This window comes from Saimiri boliviensis, chromosome 3 (assembly GCF_048565385.1).
Source record: "Saimiri boliviensis isolate mSaiBol1 chromosome 3, mSaiBol1.pri, whole genome shotgun sequence".
In the NCBI taxonomy this organism is placed as follows: domain Eukaryota; kingdom Metazoa; phylum Chordata; class Mammalia; order Primates; family Cebidae; genus Saimiri; species Saimiri boliviensis.
In genome coordinates this window covers 48,569,869-48,592,503 of record NC_133451.1, presented here as the reverse complement: position 1 = coordinate 48,592,503, position 22,635 = coordinate 48,569,869, and the positions used below count along the sequence as shown (strand labels likewise).

At 42.7% G+C, this 22,635-nt stretch overlaps 1 protein-coding gene across 3 annotated transcripts in view; it reads left to right on the top strand.

The window, feature by feature from the left end:
- Nucleotides 1-22,635, top strand: part of SCFD2 (sec1 family domain containing 2) — a 435,739-nt gene that overhangs the window by 388,822 nt on the left and 24,282 nt on the right. For all 3 annotated transcript variants that reach the window (XM_074396123.1, XM_003933627.4, XM_074396122.1), the window contains exons 6-7: nt 1,671-1,816; nt 18,345-18,479. In XM_074396123.1, coding sequence (XP_074252224.1) covers nt 1,671-1,816; nt 18,345-18,479 — 281 coding nt within the window. The remainder of the gene's footprint in view (nt 1-1,670; nt 1,817-18,344; nt 18,480-22,635) is intronic.

The window sequence follows — 22,635 nt, the reverse complement described above, 5'->3', positions numbered from 1 at the left end:
AGTACTAATGCTACAATTTGGATGAACCTGAAAACATTATGGCAAGTGAAAGAAGCCAGTCACAAAAGACTACATATTCTATTATTCCATTTGTATGAAACATCCAGAATAGGTAAATCCATAAAGACAATGCATGTTAGGGATTGCCAGGGGCTGGGAGTGGGGAAAAATTGGGAGTGACTGCTAACAGGTATGGGGTTTCTTGTTGGGGTAACACAGTGTTCTCAAATTGTGATGGTAATGGTTGTTAAACTCGGTGAATATATTAGAGCTTTGAATTGTATATTTTAAGTGGGAACTCTATAGTATACGAATTATATCTCAATAAAGCTGTTACTAAAACAATAAAGCCAGACCTCTGCTGAAATCACTAGTGTCTTCAGACAAGGATTTGGGTGCAAAAACTGCATTTGGAAAGATATCCCAAAGCAGTCAGGGGGTAGGGAAGTGAGACAGGGGAGGAAGCAAAGCCACTAATGGGGGTATTAATGGATGAGTTGATGTCATGGGCAGCAGGGGTTCCAACCCTCGTGGGCCCCTCAGAAAGGCTGTGCAGACCACAACTCAGAATTACCCCTCCACGGGAAGAGAAAATGGGATTATTTCTATGGGTGTTGACTCTCCATCACTCCCAGCCTGCCCCACCCACAGGCCAAACGTGCTCCTACAGCCAGTGGAAGCCCTTAGACAGGAAGAGACAGAGGCAGAGACAGACAGACAGACTGGCATGCAGGTACTGTGGTAGAAAGCCGTCCGAATACACAGAAACTTCACTCCTACAGGGGACACCCAGGGTGACGGAATGTGTATGGGCAGCGCCTTGGCAATCCTTGACACATCTGCTTTCAGGGGTGTTCCTTAACCTGCACCTCAATCCCCTTATCCTTAAAATTGAGAAGACAGTAGTTCCTGCCTCATACTGATGATGTGACGATTAATGAGTTAATGTAGCTGATGTATTTGGGATATTTGGGAGATGTAAGAAGACATATTTTTAATCTTTCCCGATCTTTTTTAACTTATCCGTGATCATGTCCCTTCTAAATGAGCTTCTAATAAAACAAGAGAATAAGTTCTTGTAAGTTTGAAAAAGAAACAGAAGATTTCAGAAAACAGTCTTCTTGTTAAGTCCCGCTGTGTTGGATCAGCTTTGAATGGCCACCTTCTGAAATGTGCCACGTGCTTCATTAGCACATTAGACAGATGCCCATTGCAGCGAGTTCTGTCGCTGGAGCAACACTGTGCTCTTTCTCGTTCTTCCTGTCCAGCTTTATGCAAACTGTTGATGGGATTCAGGCAAGTGAGTTTGATCGTGACAGTCTCTCATATTTTCCTTTGTGTCTCCTCGTATTTTCCCAAAGCTGTATTCCAAGGATTATGGGCCCTGGGAGCTTTCTTTCTGTGAAACGTCTGCAGTCTAGGGATGGAAGCCAGTGGCTGCAATCCCAGGCAATTTTGAGTTCCGCTTCCGTCAAAGGCATTTATACTCAATATGCTTCATTGCTCATGGATGATTGCAACAGCCCAGTTGGTGAACAGCCAGGGGAAAACAGGGTTAAAAAACAAAAACAAACAAACAAAAAAACCAACTACATTACATCAAGCTCAAGCTGTCATGATGCAAACTTAAAGATTTACTCACTCAAGAAAATATCTCTGGATTTTTTCAGACTGTGACTCTTCAATTAACCTGACATTTCATAAATCCAAAATTGCCACGGATGAACTCTTTATTTCACTTCGGGATATTGCTGGAGCTCGGGGTCTCATGAAACAGTTCAAGTCTGTATATGTTCCCGGAAATCATACCCACCAGGCAAGTATACACGTTTTAAAGTAACCTCTAATCTGCGGTATTTCTAGAACTCAGAGATTGTAACTACATCAAAAGATTCCCTTTTAACCTCTCTAAAATGAAAGGTTTGTTCTAGATGAACTCCAAGTTCTCTTTTAATTCAGTTTTGGGTTCCATGTAATCTGAAAGCCTCTCTATTCATTTTTGCCCCAGGCTGGATATGGTGGGGTAAGCACTGAGTTGGGAGTCAGTCATGACTTTCTAACTGTGGGTCTCTCATAGACTGATTCTTTTATCTTTTTGAGATGGAATCTTGCTCTGTCACCCCAGCCTGGAGTGGAATGCAGTGGCACGATCTCGGCTCACTGCAACCTCCACCTCCCCAGTTCAAGCAGTTCTCCTGCCTCATCCTCCCAAGTACCTGGGACTACAGGCACCTGCCACCATGCCCAGCTAATTTCTTTTGTATTTTAGTAGAGACGGGGTTTCACTGTCTTGCCTAGGCTGGTCTCGAACTCCTGAGCTCAGGCAATCCGCCCGCTTCAGCCTCCCAAAGTGCTTGGATTACAGGCGTGAGCCACCATGCCCAGCCTGTTGGCAGACTGATTCTATAGCCTTCTGCAAGTCCCTTCTCTTCTCTGGGATCCAGTAACTACATGTACCACATTAGGGGCTGGCCTTAGAGGATTCCCAAGTTTCTGGATCTAAGCAGTCCATAGACATTTTGAACAAATAGAATAATGAAAAGTACCTAATACTGTTACAACAAGGGAAAAAGCTTGTGAGGAAAACATGTGTTATTTAAAATTCCTAATTTACACTCCCACCAACTGTGTAATAGTGTTCCTATTTCTCCACATCCTCTCCAGCATCTGTTGTCTCCAGATTTTTTATTGATCGCCTTTCTAACTGGTGTGAGATGGTATCTCAATGTGGTTTTGATTTGCATTTCTCTAATGACCAGTGATGATGAGCATTTTTTCATATGTTTGTTGGCCTCATATATCTCTTCTTTTGTAAAGTGTCTGTTCATATCCTTTGTCCACTTTTGAATGGGCTTGTTTGTTTTTTTATTGTAAATCTATTTTAGTTCTTTGTAGATTCTGGATATCAGCCCTTTGTCAGATGGGTAGATTGCAAAAATGTTTTTCCCATTCTGTTGGTTGCCGATTCACTCTAATGATTGTTTATTTTGTTTTGCAGAAGCTGTGGAGTTTGATTAGGTCCCATTTGTCTATTTTGGCATTTGTTGCCAATGCTTTTGGTGTCTTGGTCATGAAGTCCTTGCCTACGCCTATGTCCTGAATGGTTTTGCCTAGATTTTCTTCTAGGGTTTTTATGGTGTTAGGTCTCATGTTTAAGTCTTTAATCCATCTGGAGTTAATTTTAGTGTAAGGTGTCAGGAAGGGGTCCAGTTTCTGCTTTCTGCACATGGCTAGCCAATTTTCCCAACACCATTTATTAAACAGGGACTCTTTCCCCATTGCTTGTTTCAGGTTTGTCAAAGATCAGATGGTTGTAGATGTGTGGTGTTGCCTCCGAGGCCTCTGTTCTGTTCCGTTGGTCTATATCTCTGTTTTGGTACCAGTACCATGCTGTTTTGATTACTGTGGCCTTGTAGTATAGTTTGAAGTCCAGTAGTGTGATGCCTCCTGCTTTATTTTTTTGCTTAGAATTGACTTGGCTATGCGGGCTCTCTTTTGGTTCCATATGAAGTTTAAGGTGTTTTTTTCCAGTTCTGTGAAGAAGGTCATTGGTAGCTTGATGGGGATAGTGTTGAATCTGTAAATTACTTTGTGCAGTATGGCCATTTTCACTATATTGATTCTTCCTAACCATGAACATGGAATGTTTCTCCATCTGTTTGTGTCCTCTCTTATTTCACTGAGTAGTATTCCTCAAGGACCTAGACATAGAAATCCCATTTGACCCAGCAATCCCATTACTGGAGATATATCCAAAGGATTATAAAGCATTCTACTATAAGGACACATGCACAGGAATGGTCATTGCAGCACTGTTTACCATAACAAAGACCTGGAACCAACACAAATGCCCATCGATGATAGACTGGACAGGGAAAATGTGGCACATATACACCATGGAATACTATGCAGCCATCAAAAACGATGAGTTTGTGTCCTTTGTAGGGACATGGATGAACCTGGAAACCATCATTCTCAGCAAACTGACACAAGAACAGAAAATCAAACACTGCATGTTCTCACTCATAGGCGGGTGTTGAACAATGAGAACACATGGACACAGGGAGGGGAGCATCGCACACTGGGGATCTGTAGGGGGGAAATAGGAGAGGGACAGCAGGGGGTGGGGAGGTGGGGAGAGAGAGCATGGGGAGAAATGCCAGATATAGGCAATGGGGAGGAAGGCAGCACATCACACTGCCGTGTGTGTACCTATGCAACAATCTTGCATGTTCTTCACATGTACCCCAAAACCTAAAATGCAATAAAAAATAAAATAAAATAAAATAAATTTCTCCACTGCTTTCAAAGGAAGGCAGGAAGACCTAAGAAGAATGTTTTTTGATCATTGAGTAGGAAGATGGCATAAGGATACAAGACTAAGGAGTAATTTCTTTGTAAAGACTCAGAGGGGGAAAGTACAGAGAAAGGGAAGCTTAAGGAATAAAGAAAGGCTGAAGCCATTGAGTTTGGGGAGTGTCTGTTGGACCAGGTAGGAGACAGCACTAAGGTTCCAGGTGGCCAAAGATGAGCTCTCAGGGAATAACAAATGCTTCTGATGGAAAAGGTGACTAAGTTTAGCTGTGGGGAATCTTATCAATCTCTGCATTAATAAATCAACTCTATTTGTTAGGTGTTTTTGGAGAGCTGAATGTGCTGTTATTGGTGATCATGACATAGTGAGTTCGGTTTCAGTGCTGACTCTTTAAGGGAGATTTGTAGACAAGCGCTAATGTTACCCACTGCAGCCCACCACCATCCAGATTCTTCCCCCAGTATCCCGTATTTGTTTGGTAGCTGATACCTGAAGAGCTCTTCTACATTGGGTTTTTCCTTTGATTACCACACGTTATGACAGGGAGGCTTATTATTCCAAGATCCAGGAAGGCCAAGTGAGATGCCACAGACACTGAGGTGGCCAGGAACAGATGCCAGATCTTTGCTGCAAGCCCAAAACCTCATCCCCAACTATACCATGGTTCTCATGGAGCTTCTAGAAGTGTTGATTGATGGTGCCGATGGTCATCTGAAATCACCTACCAAGATACTGCAGACCTTGGAAACTCACTCTGCTTAGAAACATAAAAATTCCCATCCATTACTCAAAGATCTGAGAAGACCACTGCCACAAAATACAAAATCACTCAGATAATCATATGTAGTTTTGTCATTTTAAAAAATCAGCACTCTTAAATACTCCAAAAGACGTGCTAGAACTAGTGATATATGATGAAATTGAGACCAAAAATGTCAAGAAGCAAGTGGCTACTATAGTTGGCAAAGAGAAAACAAACCATTTAAATTCATGAGGCCTTTTCCATTTTCTGGTCGTCTGGGTGACTGATTTGGGCAACTTCACGTAAATATGTATTAGCTATCAATCTTGCACATAATAAGGACGATGATAACTTTCTTAGACCTCATCTCCCTGTTGCCAACTCTGTCACTTCTCTGGGCCTCAGAACCCTGTCCTGCGGCCATGGCCTTTGGGAAATGGAGTTTCCCTTTGTTGCATACGTTTCTCGTTACAGTGAGTCAATAACGCCAGCACACTCCCAACGATCCTAAGCATCAGTGAGTGGGAAGTGGGGTGAGGGTATGGTCATGTGTGTATACTGGGGGGATTAAATAAATAATGATACAGACACATGGTGAGATGCTGTGCAACCATTACAATGAACGGAACAGACCCAAATATGCTGGGCAAGGTGTGTGTTTGAATCCTTGGTTCAGGGTCCACTTTTTGAGGAACTCAAACTGAAACAGAGGTCCATGATCAATTGGGTGGGGGTGGGGAGACATGTAGGTCATTCTGTAAGGCATTATTCTATTTTTTGTAAAAATAGAATAAAATAGGCCGGGCGCGGTGGCTCAAGCCTGTAATCCCAGCACTTTGGGAGGCCGAGGCGGGTGGATCAAGAGGTCAAGAGATCGAGACCATCCTGGTCAACATGGTGAAACCCCGTCTCTACTAAAAATACAAAAAAAAAAAATTAGCTGGGCACGGTGGTGCATGCCTGTAATCCCAGCTACTCAGGAGGCTGAGGCCGTAGAATTGCCTGAACCCAGGAGGCGGAGGTTGTGGTGAACCAAGATCGTGCCATTGCACTCTAGCCTGGGTAACAAGAGTGAAACTCCTTCTCAAAGAAAAGAAAAAAAAAAAAAAAAAAAGAATAAAATAGGCCGGGTGCAGTGGCTCACAGTCCCAGCACTTTGGGAGGCCAAGACAGGCGGATCACCTGTGGTTGGGAGTTTGAGACCAGCCTGACCAACATGGAGGAACCCCATCTCTACTAAAAGTACAAAGTTAGCCAGGTGTGATGGTATATGCCTGTAATCCCAGCTACTTAGGAGGCTGAGGCAGGAGAATCACTTGAGCCCAGGAGGTGGAGATTGCGGTAAGCCAAGATCATGCCATTGTACTCCAGCTGGGCATCAAGAGCAAAACTCTGTCTCAAAAAAAAAAAAAAAAACAGAATACAATAAATATTTCATGGGTATGTATATTTAATGTCTTTTAAATGTATAATGGTTACCTTATGGTGGGCGGGTGGGATTGGATGGATAAGGAGAAACACCTCTTGCTTTATTTTTACATATTCTATATATGTGATACTTTTTGATGGGATTATGGGTAATTTTTACCTCTTTGGGTTTTTCAAATTTATAGTATTTTTAAATTACAGATGTAAGCCTGTGAGAACAGGGATTTTTATAGGTTTTGTTTACTGCCATATCCCCAGTCCCTAGAGTGGTATCCGTCACATAGTGGATGCTTAATAAATATTTGTTAGGTGCATTGTAAGTACAATACATATATCTTTATTACAGATGAGAGGATTTACTGGGACACAAAAAATGCATACATAGGAAAGTATAAGTGTCCATACTAGAGTTGGAGTTCAGCTGTGTGTCCGGTTTTGAAAAATAGGCCTTGGCTGAACAATCTTCTGTTCATCTCTTCTCCCAATTTGGTCCTCAGCCTGTGGCTCCAGGAGAAATCTGTGCTGTCTACCTAGCTCCATCCTGTCTTCAGATAGAATCTGGTTGAGATGTGCTGGGCTCCCCAGACACCTGAGAAAGCACTAGCTGGCCCGGCCCTGGGTTCCCATTCCAGGTCTGACCTATGCTGCACATTTAGGCTCTGCGCTAGGGCTTGGGTCCCCAGTGGCCCTCCCTCTTGCTGTGATACACAGACATTGAGTCTCAGAGCCACTCCTGTTTTCCCTGCTAGCACTAGAGGTACCTCTTATTTTCATCTTTATCCATTACCCCTTTAGGAAAATGTGTCAGTCACAGTTCAGATGCAGAAAGCAGACACCATCTAGTCATTTTAAGGAGAATGTGTCCCAACTGCATTACATACAGCATATGAAATCTCTAGAGGGGTCAGAGGAGTGGGATCTGGACTGAACCCTCCAAAATAAATCCCAGAACATCACCACAGGCCTGGCCCTCCAGGGCAGCCAGGACCTTTTCACAGACTGGAGAGTGGAGGCCATGGGGATCAAGAGGCTACCACAGAAGCTCTTGACTTAAAGAACATGTCACCAAGGCTAGAGAGAGCATGTGTCTTTGATCACCACAGTATCTGCATGGGCAAGCTCAGTGCTTGCCGCCTAGTGGGGGGGTAGATGGATGACTAGATGGATCATAGACTGGGCATGTTGTCTAGAATGATATTTCTTACGTTTTTAATTCTTAGTAAGAGGGAAGTTAGCACATAGGATAACAGAACAGATTTTCAAGCTAGACCGTCAGGGTTTATAGCCTGGCTGTCACCTCTACTAACTGTGTGACCTTAGGCAAGCGACTTCACTTCCCTGTGCCTGGTTCCTCCCCTGTAAGAAGCAGCTAATAATAGTAACATTCTCATAAAAATGCTCTAATGATTTGGTGAATTAATACGTATAAGACTCTTAGAACATGTTGAGTGCAGTGGTTCACACTGGTAATCCCAGCTACTGGGGAGGCTGAGGTGAAAGAATCCCTTAAGGCTAGGAGTTCAAGATAGCCTGAAAAATACAGCAAGACTCCATCTCTAAAATAATTTTTTAAATTTGAAAAAAGTTAGCTGGGTATAATGCCAGGCACCTGTAATCCCAGCTACTAGGGAGGCTAAGGCAAAAGGATCACTTAACCCTAGGAGCTCTAGGCTGCGGTGAGCTATTATTGTGCTACTGTACTCTAGCATGGGCAAGAGTGATCCCCTTCTCAAAAACAAAAAACCTCTTAGAATAGTGTCTGGCACCTAGACAGCACCATGTCAGTATTTCCTATCACAGCCGTTATAACAGGAAAGAACAAAAGAGGCCTTCTCTTTGTCCTCTTTTGCAGCATTTCATCTTTTCCTTTGTTAGGACATGGGCTACACAGAAAGGGTGTCTTTCAAAAGCCGAATGTCCTGTTAGCTGCTGTGCAGCAGCAGGTTTATTGCTGACACTAATTTGTTTTAAAAGGTTGGGTTTGTTGGCCGTTTCTGTTGACTGGAAACCTAAGCCCCAAACTGTGCCTGTGCAGAAAGTCTGGATTTTTTTTTGTTGTTGCTTTTTTTTTTTTTTTTTGAGGCAGTCACCCAGGCTGGAGTGCAGTGGTGCGATCTCGGCTCACTGCAACCTCCGCCTCGCAGGTTCAAGCGATTCTCATGCCTCAGACTCCGTAGTAGCTGGGATTCTAGGCGCATGCCACCACACCCAGCTAATTTTTTTTTTTTTTTTTTTTTTTGAGACGGAGTTTCGCTCTTGTTACCCAGGCGGGAGTGCAATGGTGCGATCTCGGCTCACCGCAACCTCCACCTCCTGGGTTCAGGCAATTCTCCTGCCTCAGCCTCCTGAGTAGCTGGAATTACAGGCACGTGCCACCATGCCCAGCTAATTTTTTTGTATTTTTAGTAGAGACGGGGTTTCACCCTGTTGACCAGGATGGTCTCGATCTCTTGACCTCGTGATCCACCCGCCTCAGCCTCCCAAAGTGCTGGGATTACAGGCTTGAGCCACCGCGCCCGGCTCTTTTTGTATTTTTAGTAGAGATGAGGTTTCACCATGGTTGACCAGGCTGATCTTGAACTCCTGACCTAGTTGATCCGCCCACCTCAGCCTCCTCAGTGCTGGGATTACAGGAGTGAGCCACCGCGCCTGGCTGCAGAAAGTCTTCTTACCCTTCCATTTCTTACTGCAAATGCTCAGTTTAAGGAGAGGCTTAATCTCCCTCCTAAAGGCCACAGTGTGTGATGCGATGCCATTCCTCAGCTGAGACACGAAGAGGATATTAAACAGCTGTCTCAGGGCAGGGAGCTCATGTGGATCTTTCAGACAAAATACTGTGTGGCTCTTGTATGACTTGCCTTGGCATGGTCTCAAAGAGCAGGGCTGAGCTGGAGAAAACCTTCCGCAGATGCATACTGTACTTTGTGCCTCTAGCATATTGAGCACAGTACCCAAGGAGGCTTGATTCATCTCGTGCCAGTGAAATACGGCTCTGCGAACAGGCTTTAGGCCTGGCCTCTTCTGTCAACAATTCCCAGCCCTGGCCTCCAGTTGTTCTTTGCCAAGTGCTGAGTTCTAGTCCTTCTCTTGATTCTAACAAAGCGGCCGGCGTCCTTTCCAAAGGAATCGGCATGGGGTAGGACCGAACTGAGGGCCACAAAACTTGGCTCTGTCCTGAGTGTGTTTCTTATTGGCTATAAATGTGTTCCTGGGTTTGGCCTTTGCCTTCCTCATATTGAAGTTGAAGGGGCTATACTCAATTTTTTTAAAAAAAACTCATCTGCTTCTGGATTGAAGCATGCATGGATAGATGAATAGATAGACAAATGAACCATTTTTAAGTCTACAAATACGTAGTTTCCTTTAAGAAGATGAAAGGAGAAAAAATAGTCAGCGTTTAGCAAAAAAATAAAAATAAATGAGCCATGTATTGGTCAAAGCCATGAGCAATTTAGAACAGATGTTTTTCTGTGCTGTCGCGGATTGAAACAAAATGAAAACCCTCCCAGTAAGCCTGGGTTTTCTGAGAAGTTGGTTGTTTAGAGTCAGTTTTGCAGAAAAGGGAGAAGCAAGCATCTTTACTAGCAGAACTGAGGAGTCCCCAGCTACCCCAACGGCAACCAGCAAACACAAAACCAGCAGCAGCAGCTGACAGAGACGTGACTGTGGTCACAATTGGGTTTTCTTGGAAACTGCTATCCTAGGTCATCTTTAAGGTGCACCAAATTCAAGAAAATGTACTTACACTAGTTTCTCAAGATTGTGTCTGACGTCTTATATATTATGTCAGGAACCGCTGCTGTTCTCACTGCTTTTCCTGAAGAGCTAGTATTCAAGTCAACAAAAGAATCTTCCAGACCCACCACACAGTATGTTCACCCTAAAAGAGTAACCAGAGACAATGACCCATGTATTTTATCATATTTTACTTAAATGTGGTATTTTTTAAAGCTCAGTTTGTTCTGGAAGAGATGCTTGCCATTTAAAGAAAGAGAAAAGGAGAATTTGGGATATAAGATTCATTTTTTGAAACTTCAACTATTCCTTGTGTATCAACCGTCAGGGGGTATCTTCAAGCTCTACCAAGCTATCAGGCCATAAGGCCCTCATACAGGGCCACAATATGACCTTCACGGGCCCCTTCTTTTTCGTAAAAATAAAAAATAGTAAAAAATATATGGTACAGTCGCATTGGTGTAAAAACAAATACATTAATATTACATATCAACACGTCACTTTCACCTTAAAGTATTTTTTCTTCTGATTAAAAAAAAAATGCATTTCCATGGGCCCTCAAAAGGAATGTAGGCCCAAAACACTCTATGTTCTGTACCTAACAAGTGAGTCAACTCTGTGGTCATGGCTCCCACTTGACACAAGTGTGCCCAACACAGGAATGTAGCTCCCCATGAGGGGAGCATCAGGCATTTTTCTTCCATGGAGCAGTCCTTGTGACCATGCACGAAGCATGAAGCGGTTCACACAGCTATTGAGGAGCTATTTGGATTGGTTTCAAGGTGACAGCTCAGGAGTGAGAGAACTGGATTCACATGGGATGAGTACACAAGTCCCCTAGCTTTAAAACTTCACTTCCTATAGGAGCTAATTTCCCTGTAAGAACTCCACAGACATGGCTTCCAGCATTTCTCCAAGGGACATGTCCAGTTACTGTTCAAGAGTCATCGTACTCAGAGAAGCCCAAAGCTCTGGCTTTCTGTCAAATATTTATAGTTCTTCCAGTTTAATGCAATTTACCAACCAGGGGTCATTTTTGTCATAAGCAATCTTGCCTGGCTGCATAGTTTGACATTCTTCCTTTATCGGGTTTCCAGGGAAACAGAGATAAAAAGTTAACCAAAGGTTAAATTCTTATGCAGAAGGGAAAAAGCTTTAATAATCCTTTGCCCACAACCTGCAGCTTGCTGGTTGTTAAGGAAATATTTACATTAATGTTTCAATCAAAACTTAACAGTGTGCCTATGGTAGAGGCCATGCTGTGTATTCCCAAAACTCCATTGCATTTTCCTCTGGGGCAAACAGTTAGATGACATCTTCCAGGTTCCCTTGTGGAATTGTGACTAGTTCTGGCCAGTGAACTGGGGTGGATGTGATACATATCACTTTAGGGCTGGATCCATAAAATCCCTTGGAAATCCTTTATACTCTCTCTCTCATTGATCATCTGCTGATGAGATGCAAAGTCTTCGGTGTAGGATTCGAATGCTCTAGGGAATGGTATAGCACAGTGGTGCCCAAACTGTTTGTCACCAGGGATCTGTTTCGTGGAAGGCAATTTTTCCACAGACCAGTGGTGCAGAGTGGGGGTGGGGGGGTTGGTTTCAGGGTTATTCAAGCACATTGCATTTATCGTGCACCTTATTTCTATTCTGACATTGTAATATATAATGAAATAATTATACAACTCACCATGATATAGAATCAGTGGGAGAGATGAGCTTGTTTTCCTATAGCTAGACGTTGTTTAGGGAAGATAGGAGACAGTGACAGATCATCAGACATTAGATTTTCATAAGGAGCGTGTAACCTAGAACCCTTGCATGCGCAGTTCACAATAGGGTTCGTGCTCCTAGGAGAATCTAATGCCACCACTGCTCTGACAGGAGGCGGAGCTCAGGCAGTAATGCAAGTGATGGGAAGCAACTGTAAATACAGATGAAGCTTCTCTCATTCACCCGCTGCTCACCTCCTGCTGTGTGGCCCGGTTCCTAACAGGCCTCAAACCATTAGTGGTCCATGCCTGGGGGCTGGGACCCCTATTATAGCAGGAACCTGGGTCTCTGAGTGATTAGGCAGGGCACAGATCTCCTATTGCCAACCCACATTGGATGTGATATAAGCAATAAATAAAGACCAGCAAGAAAAGAAAAGAACAAATTTTTCTGAGTTTTTAATTCCTCTACCAACCTCCCCAAAAGGTGAACTGGCAGAGAGTGTTTGATCAGGAAAATTAAATTACAATGATTTATCCTCTTAATGTGGAGACAAACTGTATGGCTACTCTCTCCTCTGGCCCTGGCCCTTCCAGGCATGCAAGAGAATCTTTGAGTAGGGTACTAGAGAAACCACATCTGTCTCCACTATCACCACCTTCTACAGGGTCCTTTGCTGAGAAGTGAGTTATTCCTGGCTGAGTAGAAAATTTCACGAAAGTCAGAGGGTTCCCATCTAAGAAGCCATTGCCAAGTAGTTCTTCTAACCAGATTTCAGTGACATGATTTAGGGCACAAAATGGTCCAAAGTGGCTAAGAGACAGGAACCAAAAGTTCTCCTCATTAAAACCTTAAGTGGGAATTTTTTTCATTAAGAAGGCACAAGTAATGTTTCGTGCTTGAGAAAGTCTATACCAAATTGGGCTCTTTAAATACACAATGTTATCCAGTTGTTCCGTGCTTAGTTCTTTCAGTAGAAAATTTAGAGGGTTTTTTTTTTCCTGTATTTTCATTCAAGTAGGAAAACCTATCAACTTCTCTTTAAATTAATATTTACATTATTTACTATGCTATTGGTTACAATTAAAAATAGGTAAAGAAAAAAGCTCTAAAAAGCCTAAACAAGAAAGGGAATTTTTTTCTGCCTTTCTAGCCCCTGATTCTTGCCCCTCTCCTTTTTTTTCTCATTTTATGTCTTTTTTAAAAATCTTAATCCTTTTAGATAAAATATTAAACCAGAGTATCCCTCTCATCCTCTACTGCACTGTTCTAATGGAAAGTATCATTCTAGAATAAATTTTTAGTGTTCATTATCTCATCTTTTTCATTAATATCTGTACCTGTTTTTGCCAATGTTCAAGATTTGTTGTGTTTTGTTTTGTTTGTAGACTTAATCAGCTTCTGTTACTATTAGAGAATTATGCATACTGATTATTTACTAAATAAAATGCCACTTTGAGCTTGGGGGTGGGGGGAAAGAAAGAAAAGTAATTTATTAAATCCAATGACTTAAAAGTCCAGAGGAAGGGCAGCTTTAAGTGGTGAGAGGCCATTGCCAGGGTGATGGTGGCAGGACTTGCAAATATACAGGTGAAGCAAGTTCCTCCTGCCTGTTCTTCCTGTCTTCCAGTCTCCCTCTAGTGCCCCCTATCGGCAGAGTCTAACAGACCTAGCTGGCAAAGCAGAAAAGTGGTTTTCAGAGACTCAGCCCAGCGTCACAGAACTGAGTCTAGAAGACAGGGTTTGGAATTGAGAGACAATAGCTTAAGAACTATCACATTTTCATAGAAAATGTCATTTCAAAATTGGAGTTATATGAAAAGATAATCAGAGAGAATGTAACCAAAAAATGTAAGAAATGAATATTAAAGAGGATGTCAGGCAGTTAATAAAAACATTTGTTATTTTTCTGGATTATATGATGTGTTTGCTGTTACTTTTCTGTATTTTAAATCATAGTTTCTTTTCTCCTGCTAAATACATGTTCACCTACATACCTTAAGAAAATAAAAAACAGAAAAGATTTCCAACATTCCCAGTGTAGCACAGAGCAATCACAGAGTCTCAAGAATGACGAGGTTACGAGAACAGCACTTCTAAATCTCTGCTCACCACCCCCAAGGGGAATCCAGCTCATCATTTTCTCCTGGATGTTTCATTCCCCAAAATTTAGTCAAAAGTGGAGCAAGGGAAAGAGAGAGAGATCCTCATGTTCCTACTTTCCCCAATCCCTCTGTCTCCTGCTTTTCCCTGTCTCCCAGTCTACACTGGGACCTCTGGAGCCTTGGAACAAATCCTGTCACCCCAGATACACTGTGCCTTTCACAGAGGAGGTACAGAGTATAGTGTTTTAGCTTAATTACAAAGCCACCTTTGTGCTGGGTATGAGCTCTTTTTCAGATCACTACTCTTCCTTTTTGTACAGTACATCTTACAGAGAATGACAATCTTTTTATTTTTTATGGGTTAAGGGGTTGCATTAGTCTGTTCTCGTGCTGCTAATAAAGACATTCCCGAGGCTGGGTAATTTATAAAGAAAAGAGGTTCAATGGACTCACCGTTCCACCGGGATGGGGAGGCCTCAGGAAACTTTACACTCATGGCGGAAGGGGAAGCAGACATGCTCTTCTTCACAGAGGCATCAAGAAGTGCTGAGCAAAAAGGGGAAAAGCCCCTTATAAAACCACTGAATCACATGAGAACTCACCCACTATCATGAGAACAGCATGAGTGTAACCACCCCCATGACTAAATTACCTCCCACCAGGTGCCTCCTGCTACATGTGAGGATTATGGGAGTTATAATTCAAGATGAGATTTGGGGAGGGACACAGCCAGACCATATCAGGGGTATATTTTCTTCTCTTTCAAATATGACAGCCTATGTGTATTTCTCTGTGATTCTGCTTAAATTATTTTATATAATGAGGTTTAATAGACAAATAAAATAAATAACTGTAAGCTTCTAGAAGGAAGAAATGTCCTTTTATATCTTTATGTTCCCTTCATGCCTTCTTATCAGAATTTCATTCAGTTGCAAGTAACAGAGATCTGAAAAACAGTGGCTTAAACATACAGGATTTTATAGTGTCATGTAAAGTAAGCACTAATTTAGCCTGTCCAGGTTATAGTGGCTCTACAAGTCATCACTGACTAAGGTTTCTCCAGCTCTCTGCTTTACCATCTCTAAGGAATGCCCTGTGTTCCAAGATGACTATAGGAGCTCCAGGTATCACTTCTACATTCCAGGCAGCAGAGCAAAGGAAAGGGTAAAAGCATATCCTTCCATTTTAAAACAGAGACTTCTGAAAGTCTCACATTACCCTTCCATTTACATCTTATTGCCCAGACCTTAATTACATGGCTACACCCAGCTGTAAGGAAGGCTGGAGAATGTAGTCTTTTAGCCAGCTGGTAACGTGCATGGCTAAAGACTGAAGTCTGTGACCAGGGAAGAGGTCAATCAGTATTTGATGATAATGCTGATAAGGTAACAGATTATTGATAAGGGACTTCTTGTGGAGGAGCTTTAAAGAGATTAAAGTTTAAGAGAGTCAATGTCCAGAAAGGCTAAGGTGATAGAAGAGCATTCAAAACAGCTTACTCAGGGAAGGGTATTTGCAGGATTCAGAGGCCACGCCGTGGCCCTGTTTTTACAATTAAAATAATATTTATTGGGCCAGGCGTGGTGGCTCACGCCTGTAATCCCAGCACTTTGGGAGGCTGAGGTGGGTGGATCACGAGGTCAAGAGACCGAGGCCATCCTGGTCAACATGGTGAAACCCCATCTCTACTAAAAATACAAAACATTAGCTGGGCATGATGGCACGTGCCTGTAATCCCAGCTACTCAGGAGGCTGAGGCAGGAGAATTGCCTGAACCCAGGAGGCGGAGGTTGCAGTGAGCCAAGATTGCACCATTGCACTCCAGCCTGGGTAACAAGAGTGAAACTCCATCTCAAAAATAATAATAATAATAATAATAATAATAATAATAATATTTATTAAATTATCCTATGATTCTGGAAGTAGACCTCTTAATTTTGGAAAATTTGGAAAAATAAATGTCTCCTACTTCCTGAACCTAGAGATAACCCTAATATTTTGGTGTTCTTTAATATTTATTAATTTTATTAATTTATTTTTAATAAAATTAATTTTATTTTATTTTAATAAAATTTGTTGATTTCTATTAATAAAATAAAGTATGTAATATTTTAAATTTATTAATGTATTAATAAATTATCTTAATAATTTATTAATATCCATTTCTAATATCTAATAATTCTAAATTATTAATAATTTATTAATAAATCATTGATTTTTAGCAATGAAAGGAGCTCATTCTTGCTGTTTGTAGTGGTGTTTTAGACTGTGCTATAAATAAATAAATAAATAAGCAATACAATGAAAAGTCTTCCTCTCACCTTTCTCCCTTGCTTGATCCCCACCCCATAATAATTGCTGCTGATAGTTCCTATGTTTCATACCAGAGTTTATTTTTGCATATTTCAACAAATATAAACTTTCATATTCCCCCCACCACTTTTTACACAAATGCTAGCCCATGATACACGGTGTTCCTCACCTCGCTTTTTTCATTCACACTCCCTTCTGCGCCTCGTTTCTGCCGCACAAGCACAGAGCTTTCCTCCTCTTTCATAGCATTCCTCCCTATGGGTGCACCCATTTATTAAGCAGCTCCCTACTGATGGTGGTTGGGTGGTTTCTAATCTTGGTATTACAAACAATAAACAGCCTTTCTCATTTGCATACATGAGCATATGCAAAGGATACATAACTAGGAGTGTGATTGCTACATCAAATGCACCTGTGATGTTGATCGGTGTTGCCAAATTGCTCTCTGCGTTGATTGTAGGAATTAACCCTCCCACCAGCAATGTATCAGAGGGCCTGTTACCCCGTGGCCTCATCAAAGGAGTGTATTTTCAAACCTTTGGACTTTTTGGTAGTCTGATATTTTTAAAAATCTATCTTGGCATAGTTTTGATTGGAATTTCTTTATGAGCAAGGTGGATCCATGGCTTTCAATATATTCCTGTCTGATCTGTGTTTCTGTTCATTGCTTTGTCCTTCATGATCATGTAACCATGAGATCTCTGGACAAGCAATGGTCTGTTTGACTAATAAACATAAAAAAGTTGGTATCCCCAACTGAGAAGATGCTAGTTTTCCCTGCATCTTATCCCTGGGAAAGATGCCGGCTATATTCCTGCTGAATGGTTATTTACAGTTTTGATGGTTTATACTTTGCTTTATTTCTAAGCTATTTTAAGTAAGAAAATTGGAAAGGGAAAATTTGAGTAAAAAAAAAAAAATGACTGGAAGAAAAGCAAGATGAAGGCAGGGATGAGGTCAGTACACTAAATATCCTTGACAGATGCTACAGACAGGTCACGTAGTTAGCCAATCAAATGGAGAATGACCTTAATGCAGGATATGCCTCAACTGTGCCCTGTTAGAACCTGGCTTTACCGAAGCTCTAATAGATCAGAGAGTGTATTGAGGGAAGATAGTTCTTCCTCCTTTGCCCTTCATGCCCCAGACTTTGTGCCATATCTGACTAGAAGATTGGGAGGAAGGTGGTCCACCAAGTGGGAAAAGAAAACAGGAAGAACTTGGTAGCAAGAACTAAGGAAAGGGATGAAGAAAAACAGCTCAGAAAGTTCGGGGTCAATAAAGCAGCTGCCTCCCAATAGAACATAATCATGGATCAGTTATTCAGGTCACAGAAAAGGAAAGCATTCAGCAGCATTTCTCAAACTGTAGAAGCTGCTGCAAACTAACATCTCCCTAATTCTACTGAAATTCCTGTGGTACTGTGTGCTCTACTTTCTGGCCTTGGTCAGATTCCGTTATGCCATCTTAGCTTCTTTTCCTGGCCAAGTCATGCTTGGGAGTTGAGCTCTGTAGAAGGAAGAGGGATTGCTTTAAGCTTGGTATTGACAGCACATTGTAAGTAACATTAGAGTTCCTAGCAGAGGGGAGCATAATTCTGAGAATGTTCAGGAAAAGCTGGAGACCATCTTCATGTCTGTATCAGACAGTACTTTGTTTCTCAGTATACTCCATGCATAAAATTATCATTTTAAATAGAGAAATTAGTCATACTATGATTGTAGCTCTACTAAGATATATTTGCTTACAAAAGGGAACATGAGAAGCAGAAAAGCATGCTACAGCATTGGAGTGAAAGTATATTTAAAAACCCAGTGTCCTTATATTGTCATCTGACACACACACACACACACACACACACACACATACACACACACCCCATAGCCACTGCTCAGATCAAAATAAACTTGTTTTGCTTTCTTTATTGTAAAGCTGTCCTTTCTGCAAACAAACCAAACAAACCCTTTACTCACAGTATTTTGTCTTTCCAGGCATCTTATAAGCCATTGTTGAAGCAAGTTGTGGAGGAGATATTTCATCCCGAGAGGCCGGATTCCGCTGACATTGAACACATGTCTTCAGGCCTCACCGATCTCCTTAAAACTGGATTCAGCATGTTCATGAAGGTAAAGTAGCCATGAAGAGGTAATCCTGAGTGTGGTAATGTTCTCTTTGCTGGGCATAGAAACTCTGGCACCGGTTAACCCTAGCCAGACCATACACATAACGTTTGGTAATTTGGCTTTTCTGAAATCAAGGGCAATTGTTTAATCCTTGGATTATAAGCAGCCTGACCTGTTAGCCTCATGCAGCTTCTTCTGACCTGAGCACTATGGTCTTTTCTGGTCAGGAGGTGCAGTCTACGGTAAAGGACACAAGCTCCCTGGGACAGCACTGTTGAAAACTCTCCTTCTTGTGGCCTATGTTTTCTCTTAAAATGAATCCACACAGTACACACCGGTCTTAGTGACAACCCTTTGTTCCTAACTCTAGAACGAATTATGTAGAATGCTTAGTGGCTCTGCTCAGTCCTATGGCTAACGTCACCCCAAAACCCATTTGGAAATGACTTTTGGACTGGCAGACTCCTAGGTGACAAGTGCTAGGATTTGTCTGGCTAATATCTGGGGTGGGTCAAAATGACTGCACAGCCCTTGAAGTGGGGATGAAAGGGGGAAGTATACAAATGTGATCTATTTTTAACCTACTGTAGAGTTTCTAAATCTGAAAAGATTTAAATAAGATTACAGGCTGACCCCTCAGTCCAGGCCAGGATTTCACTTGTAATAACTCTTGGAAGTAACAGAGTGTTTTACCAACATCAAAGCATCTTTGAAACCGTGAATTAATCTACGTAAGAGATCTGGCCTTTCAGAGTTCAATAAATATATATTCCAGGGAAACTGTTCCACTCCAAAAGCCAGAGGACAGACGCCAGACAATCAGACTCTAAACCAAGCAGTAAACCGGCAGGTCTCCTTCCTGCTGTTCCCAGTTTTCATCAACTTCTGTTGCAGTGCCTGGCTGGTACATTTTCCTTCTATATTTTTTGAATAAAGCAGTTCAGTCTGCTTCTTCAAAGTGTTTAGGGGCTTCTGAATTGGTATAAGTAGGCCCAGAGTTGGTCAGTATCTCCTGTCCTGAGTAGCCCATCATGGTGGCCAGTTGGTACAGAAAGTTCCAGACTAGACACAGTTTCCAACCTTTTCCACTTGAGCATTCTCTTCCTTCATTCACAGGCGTGGCCTTACCCTGAAGAGAAACTAAAATAGCAAGTGTGGACTTTCAGAGGCTGGTTAGTAAGGTGTGAGGATGGCCCAACTGCCAATGTATCCTCTCCCAGACAGGCTGCTGTGTCTGTGGTGCAATCAGACCCTGTGCAGGGGTGTCTGGCCAAGGGTACAAAGGAAGGCTGTACCCCACCTGCGCTCTGAGAGTTGCAGTGTAGGTGAGAGGAGGCCCTAACTCTGCTCTTTGCCCAGAGTTGTTCCACAGAAATACAGATATTGATCGACTTAACGACCTATGCAACTTACGACCATTCGACTTTACCACCACAATCGCTAGCCACGACTGCTCCGAATCTGGCAGCGCAAACGTTGCCCAGCTGGGCGTACGACAGTGCGGACCAGCTTCGGGCAGCACTACCATCTCCACGTGCACCGTTTTAACTGTACATGTAGCCTACTCAAGTTACGACCAAATCGTGTTACGACCGGTCTGTTGGAACCCATCGTGGTCATAAGTCGAGCACTCGCTGTAACTGTTTCTTAGCCAAAGGAGTCTTTGATTAAATATGTTCCAGAAACACTGACTTGAACAACAAATTTAATTGTTTCTTTGTAGTCCAATTTTACAGTGCCTTTAGTATGCTAATGGACTCTGCAACTCTTCCTGAGGATAATATAGAACATATTATAGAACATAGTCATGTTGCGTAAGGAGTGTCCACCTGCATTTTCTGTCACTGTTTCATGAATCAAGAGTGTCACTTGCTGTTGTTGTTGTTGATCATGTTTATTCTGGAGTTCATTTTTTAATGACCCTTTCCAATTCTGCGGAGTGTTTTCTACATCTCTTCCTGCTCCATCATCCTCGAGCAGGTCCCGCCCAGGAAAATGTTTAGAACCATCCTGGGCCAGCACTGGGCTGTTGTGTTTCTCTCCATTTCAAACCCCCAGGGTTAGGGCTCCTGACAAAATGCACTGCCAGCTTAAGACTGATCTTAAAGGGAAGTTTCCAAGCAATGGATTTAAGAAAAAGGAATTCCCAGCAGCTGTCAGGATCCATTCCTCAGGCTCTAGCTGTGAGGCCTCAGCTCTCGGTTGCTGGGGCATCTCATCTGTCCACAGGGGGTGGGGAGAGTCCTGCTGGGCTGGCAACAAAGCCCTCTCCATCCAGATCCCAAAGGAGGGTCATTTTGTTTGATTTCTAAATGAGCCTCCTCCATTCCACACAGCTCAACAGAGTTACCTCTGACATATGTGTTGGGGTTTGAACAAAATTGGAATGAACTTACAAAGCAACACCCAGTAGGGCTTTGAGACACTGACTATAATTTCTCAAAGAGCTGCGTCTTTGAGGTAGGGGTGAAGCCATCGAGAGAAGGTATCTACCACTCTGCTCTAAGGCCCTCCAGAAGCAGAGGATGCAGCATACAGATGGAATCTAACGTGGTCATGACCATTTTCCAGCCCCTTTTGTCTTGTTTTCCATCACCTCTTACTACCGAAAGCTATGCAGATAACCTGTGACCAGTGAATACCACGATTCAGCCAGGCTCCTTCCATTCATTCTGATACTGATCATCATGACAGCCTTAAAATGTAGGTCCTATCATTATCCCTGTTTACCAGTGAGGAAACTGAGGCCCAGAAAAATTAAGCAGTAGATGTGAACCTCCAGAAGCCTGGGATTGGGTCTTAACTCTCCTCTGTTCTCAGGCATTTTCCTAAGAGCACACAGGAAATAGTGACACCAGGATTTGTCCCAAGGCCGCCCTGATTCCAAAGCCTAACTCTTAACCACATTTCTTGGCTCCAAGAGGCTACCAGGCATTTTCTTGGAAGTTAAGTATTCATATACTCGTGTGTTATTCATTCTGATTTTCTTCATGGTTACTCATTAGCACAAATGCTCTCCCTTTCCAGTGTCTGTCCAGCTCATGAATAAAATCTATGCCTGGGCTGGTTGTTGAGACAGCAGTGTGAGTGAGCTCCCTCAGGGGTCATCTGCTTCTCTGGGACTTGGCCCTGGGACTCATTGGCAGCACTCCCCAGGAAAATAAATGTGTGCATTGGAGTTGAATGGCCTGTACCCATTGCATCTTCATTCTGTATCAGCTACCAACAGTTACTGCTCATTTATTTGTTGCCACTTGCTGCCCTACTGTGTTCCTCTGGAATCTTCTTCTTCCTCCCCTGCTCACTCAGAACCTGCCAGTGCTGAGCCAGAAAGACACTAAAAGGCAAAGCCTGATGAATAAAGTTGTCAATGTGGAATCTTTCCCATGCTCAGGGTGCTGTTAACAAATGGGAGAATTCTAGAGCTGGAAAGGCTCTAGCTGAGCCGCTCATCTATCCCTGTGCTGTCTCTGAACTCATAGATGGTTTCGTGATGGTGTTGGCTCAGCGCCACCCAGAAGCAGGGTCTGTAGACTGCAGGGAGGAGAGCAGATTGAGAGGCTGGTAAGAGGTGCGCTGGGAAACAGAGCCAGGAGTTATTCCCGTGGGGCGTGCAGTGTGTGCCCTCACAGCGGGCCATAGAAAGAACACAGGAGAGCGTTGTCCAGGCCCCACATGGCTTCTCCAAGCCTCTATGCATTTTGTTGATTCTTTTGTAGCTGCACTCATACACTGTTTTGTGACTGTACATACTAAGTGCCTTTCTCCAGACGAATGTTCTTCAGACTAGCATTTCTCCAACTGCACAACTTGATTCACTGCACATTAGTGGATCGAAATATTAACTCAGTGGTTTTGATCAGCATTTTTTTCAGTGAGGAGGAACAGAACAGCCTAGATCAGAGTTCGCTGCATCTAGCAAGGTGAAATAACACAACCCAGTCGCACCTAGATATACACGCATGATTTAAATGTTTTCTTACTTATCAAAAGAATGTGAATGCTATCTCTGTGAGAATCAGGAAGTTGATCCAGGTCTTATTCTTTTCTGCATCCTCAGCGCTCGGCACCCGGCACCCGTATACGCCTTACAAACAGCAGATTTACGCCAAAAGCTGGGAGGTGGTCAGGGCGTACCTGTAATAGTCCTCATTCAGAA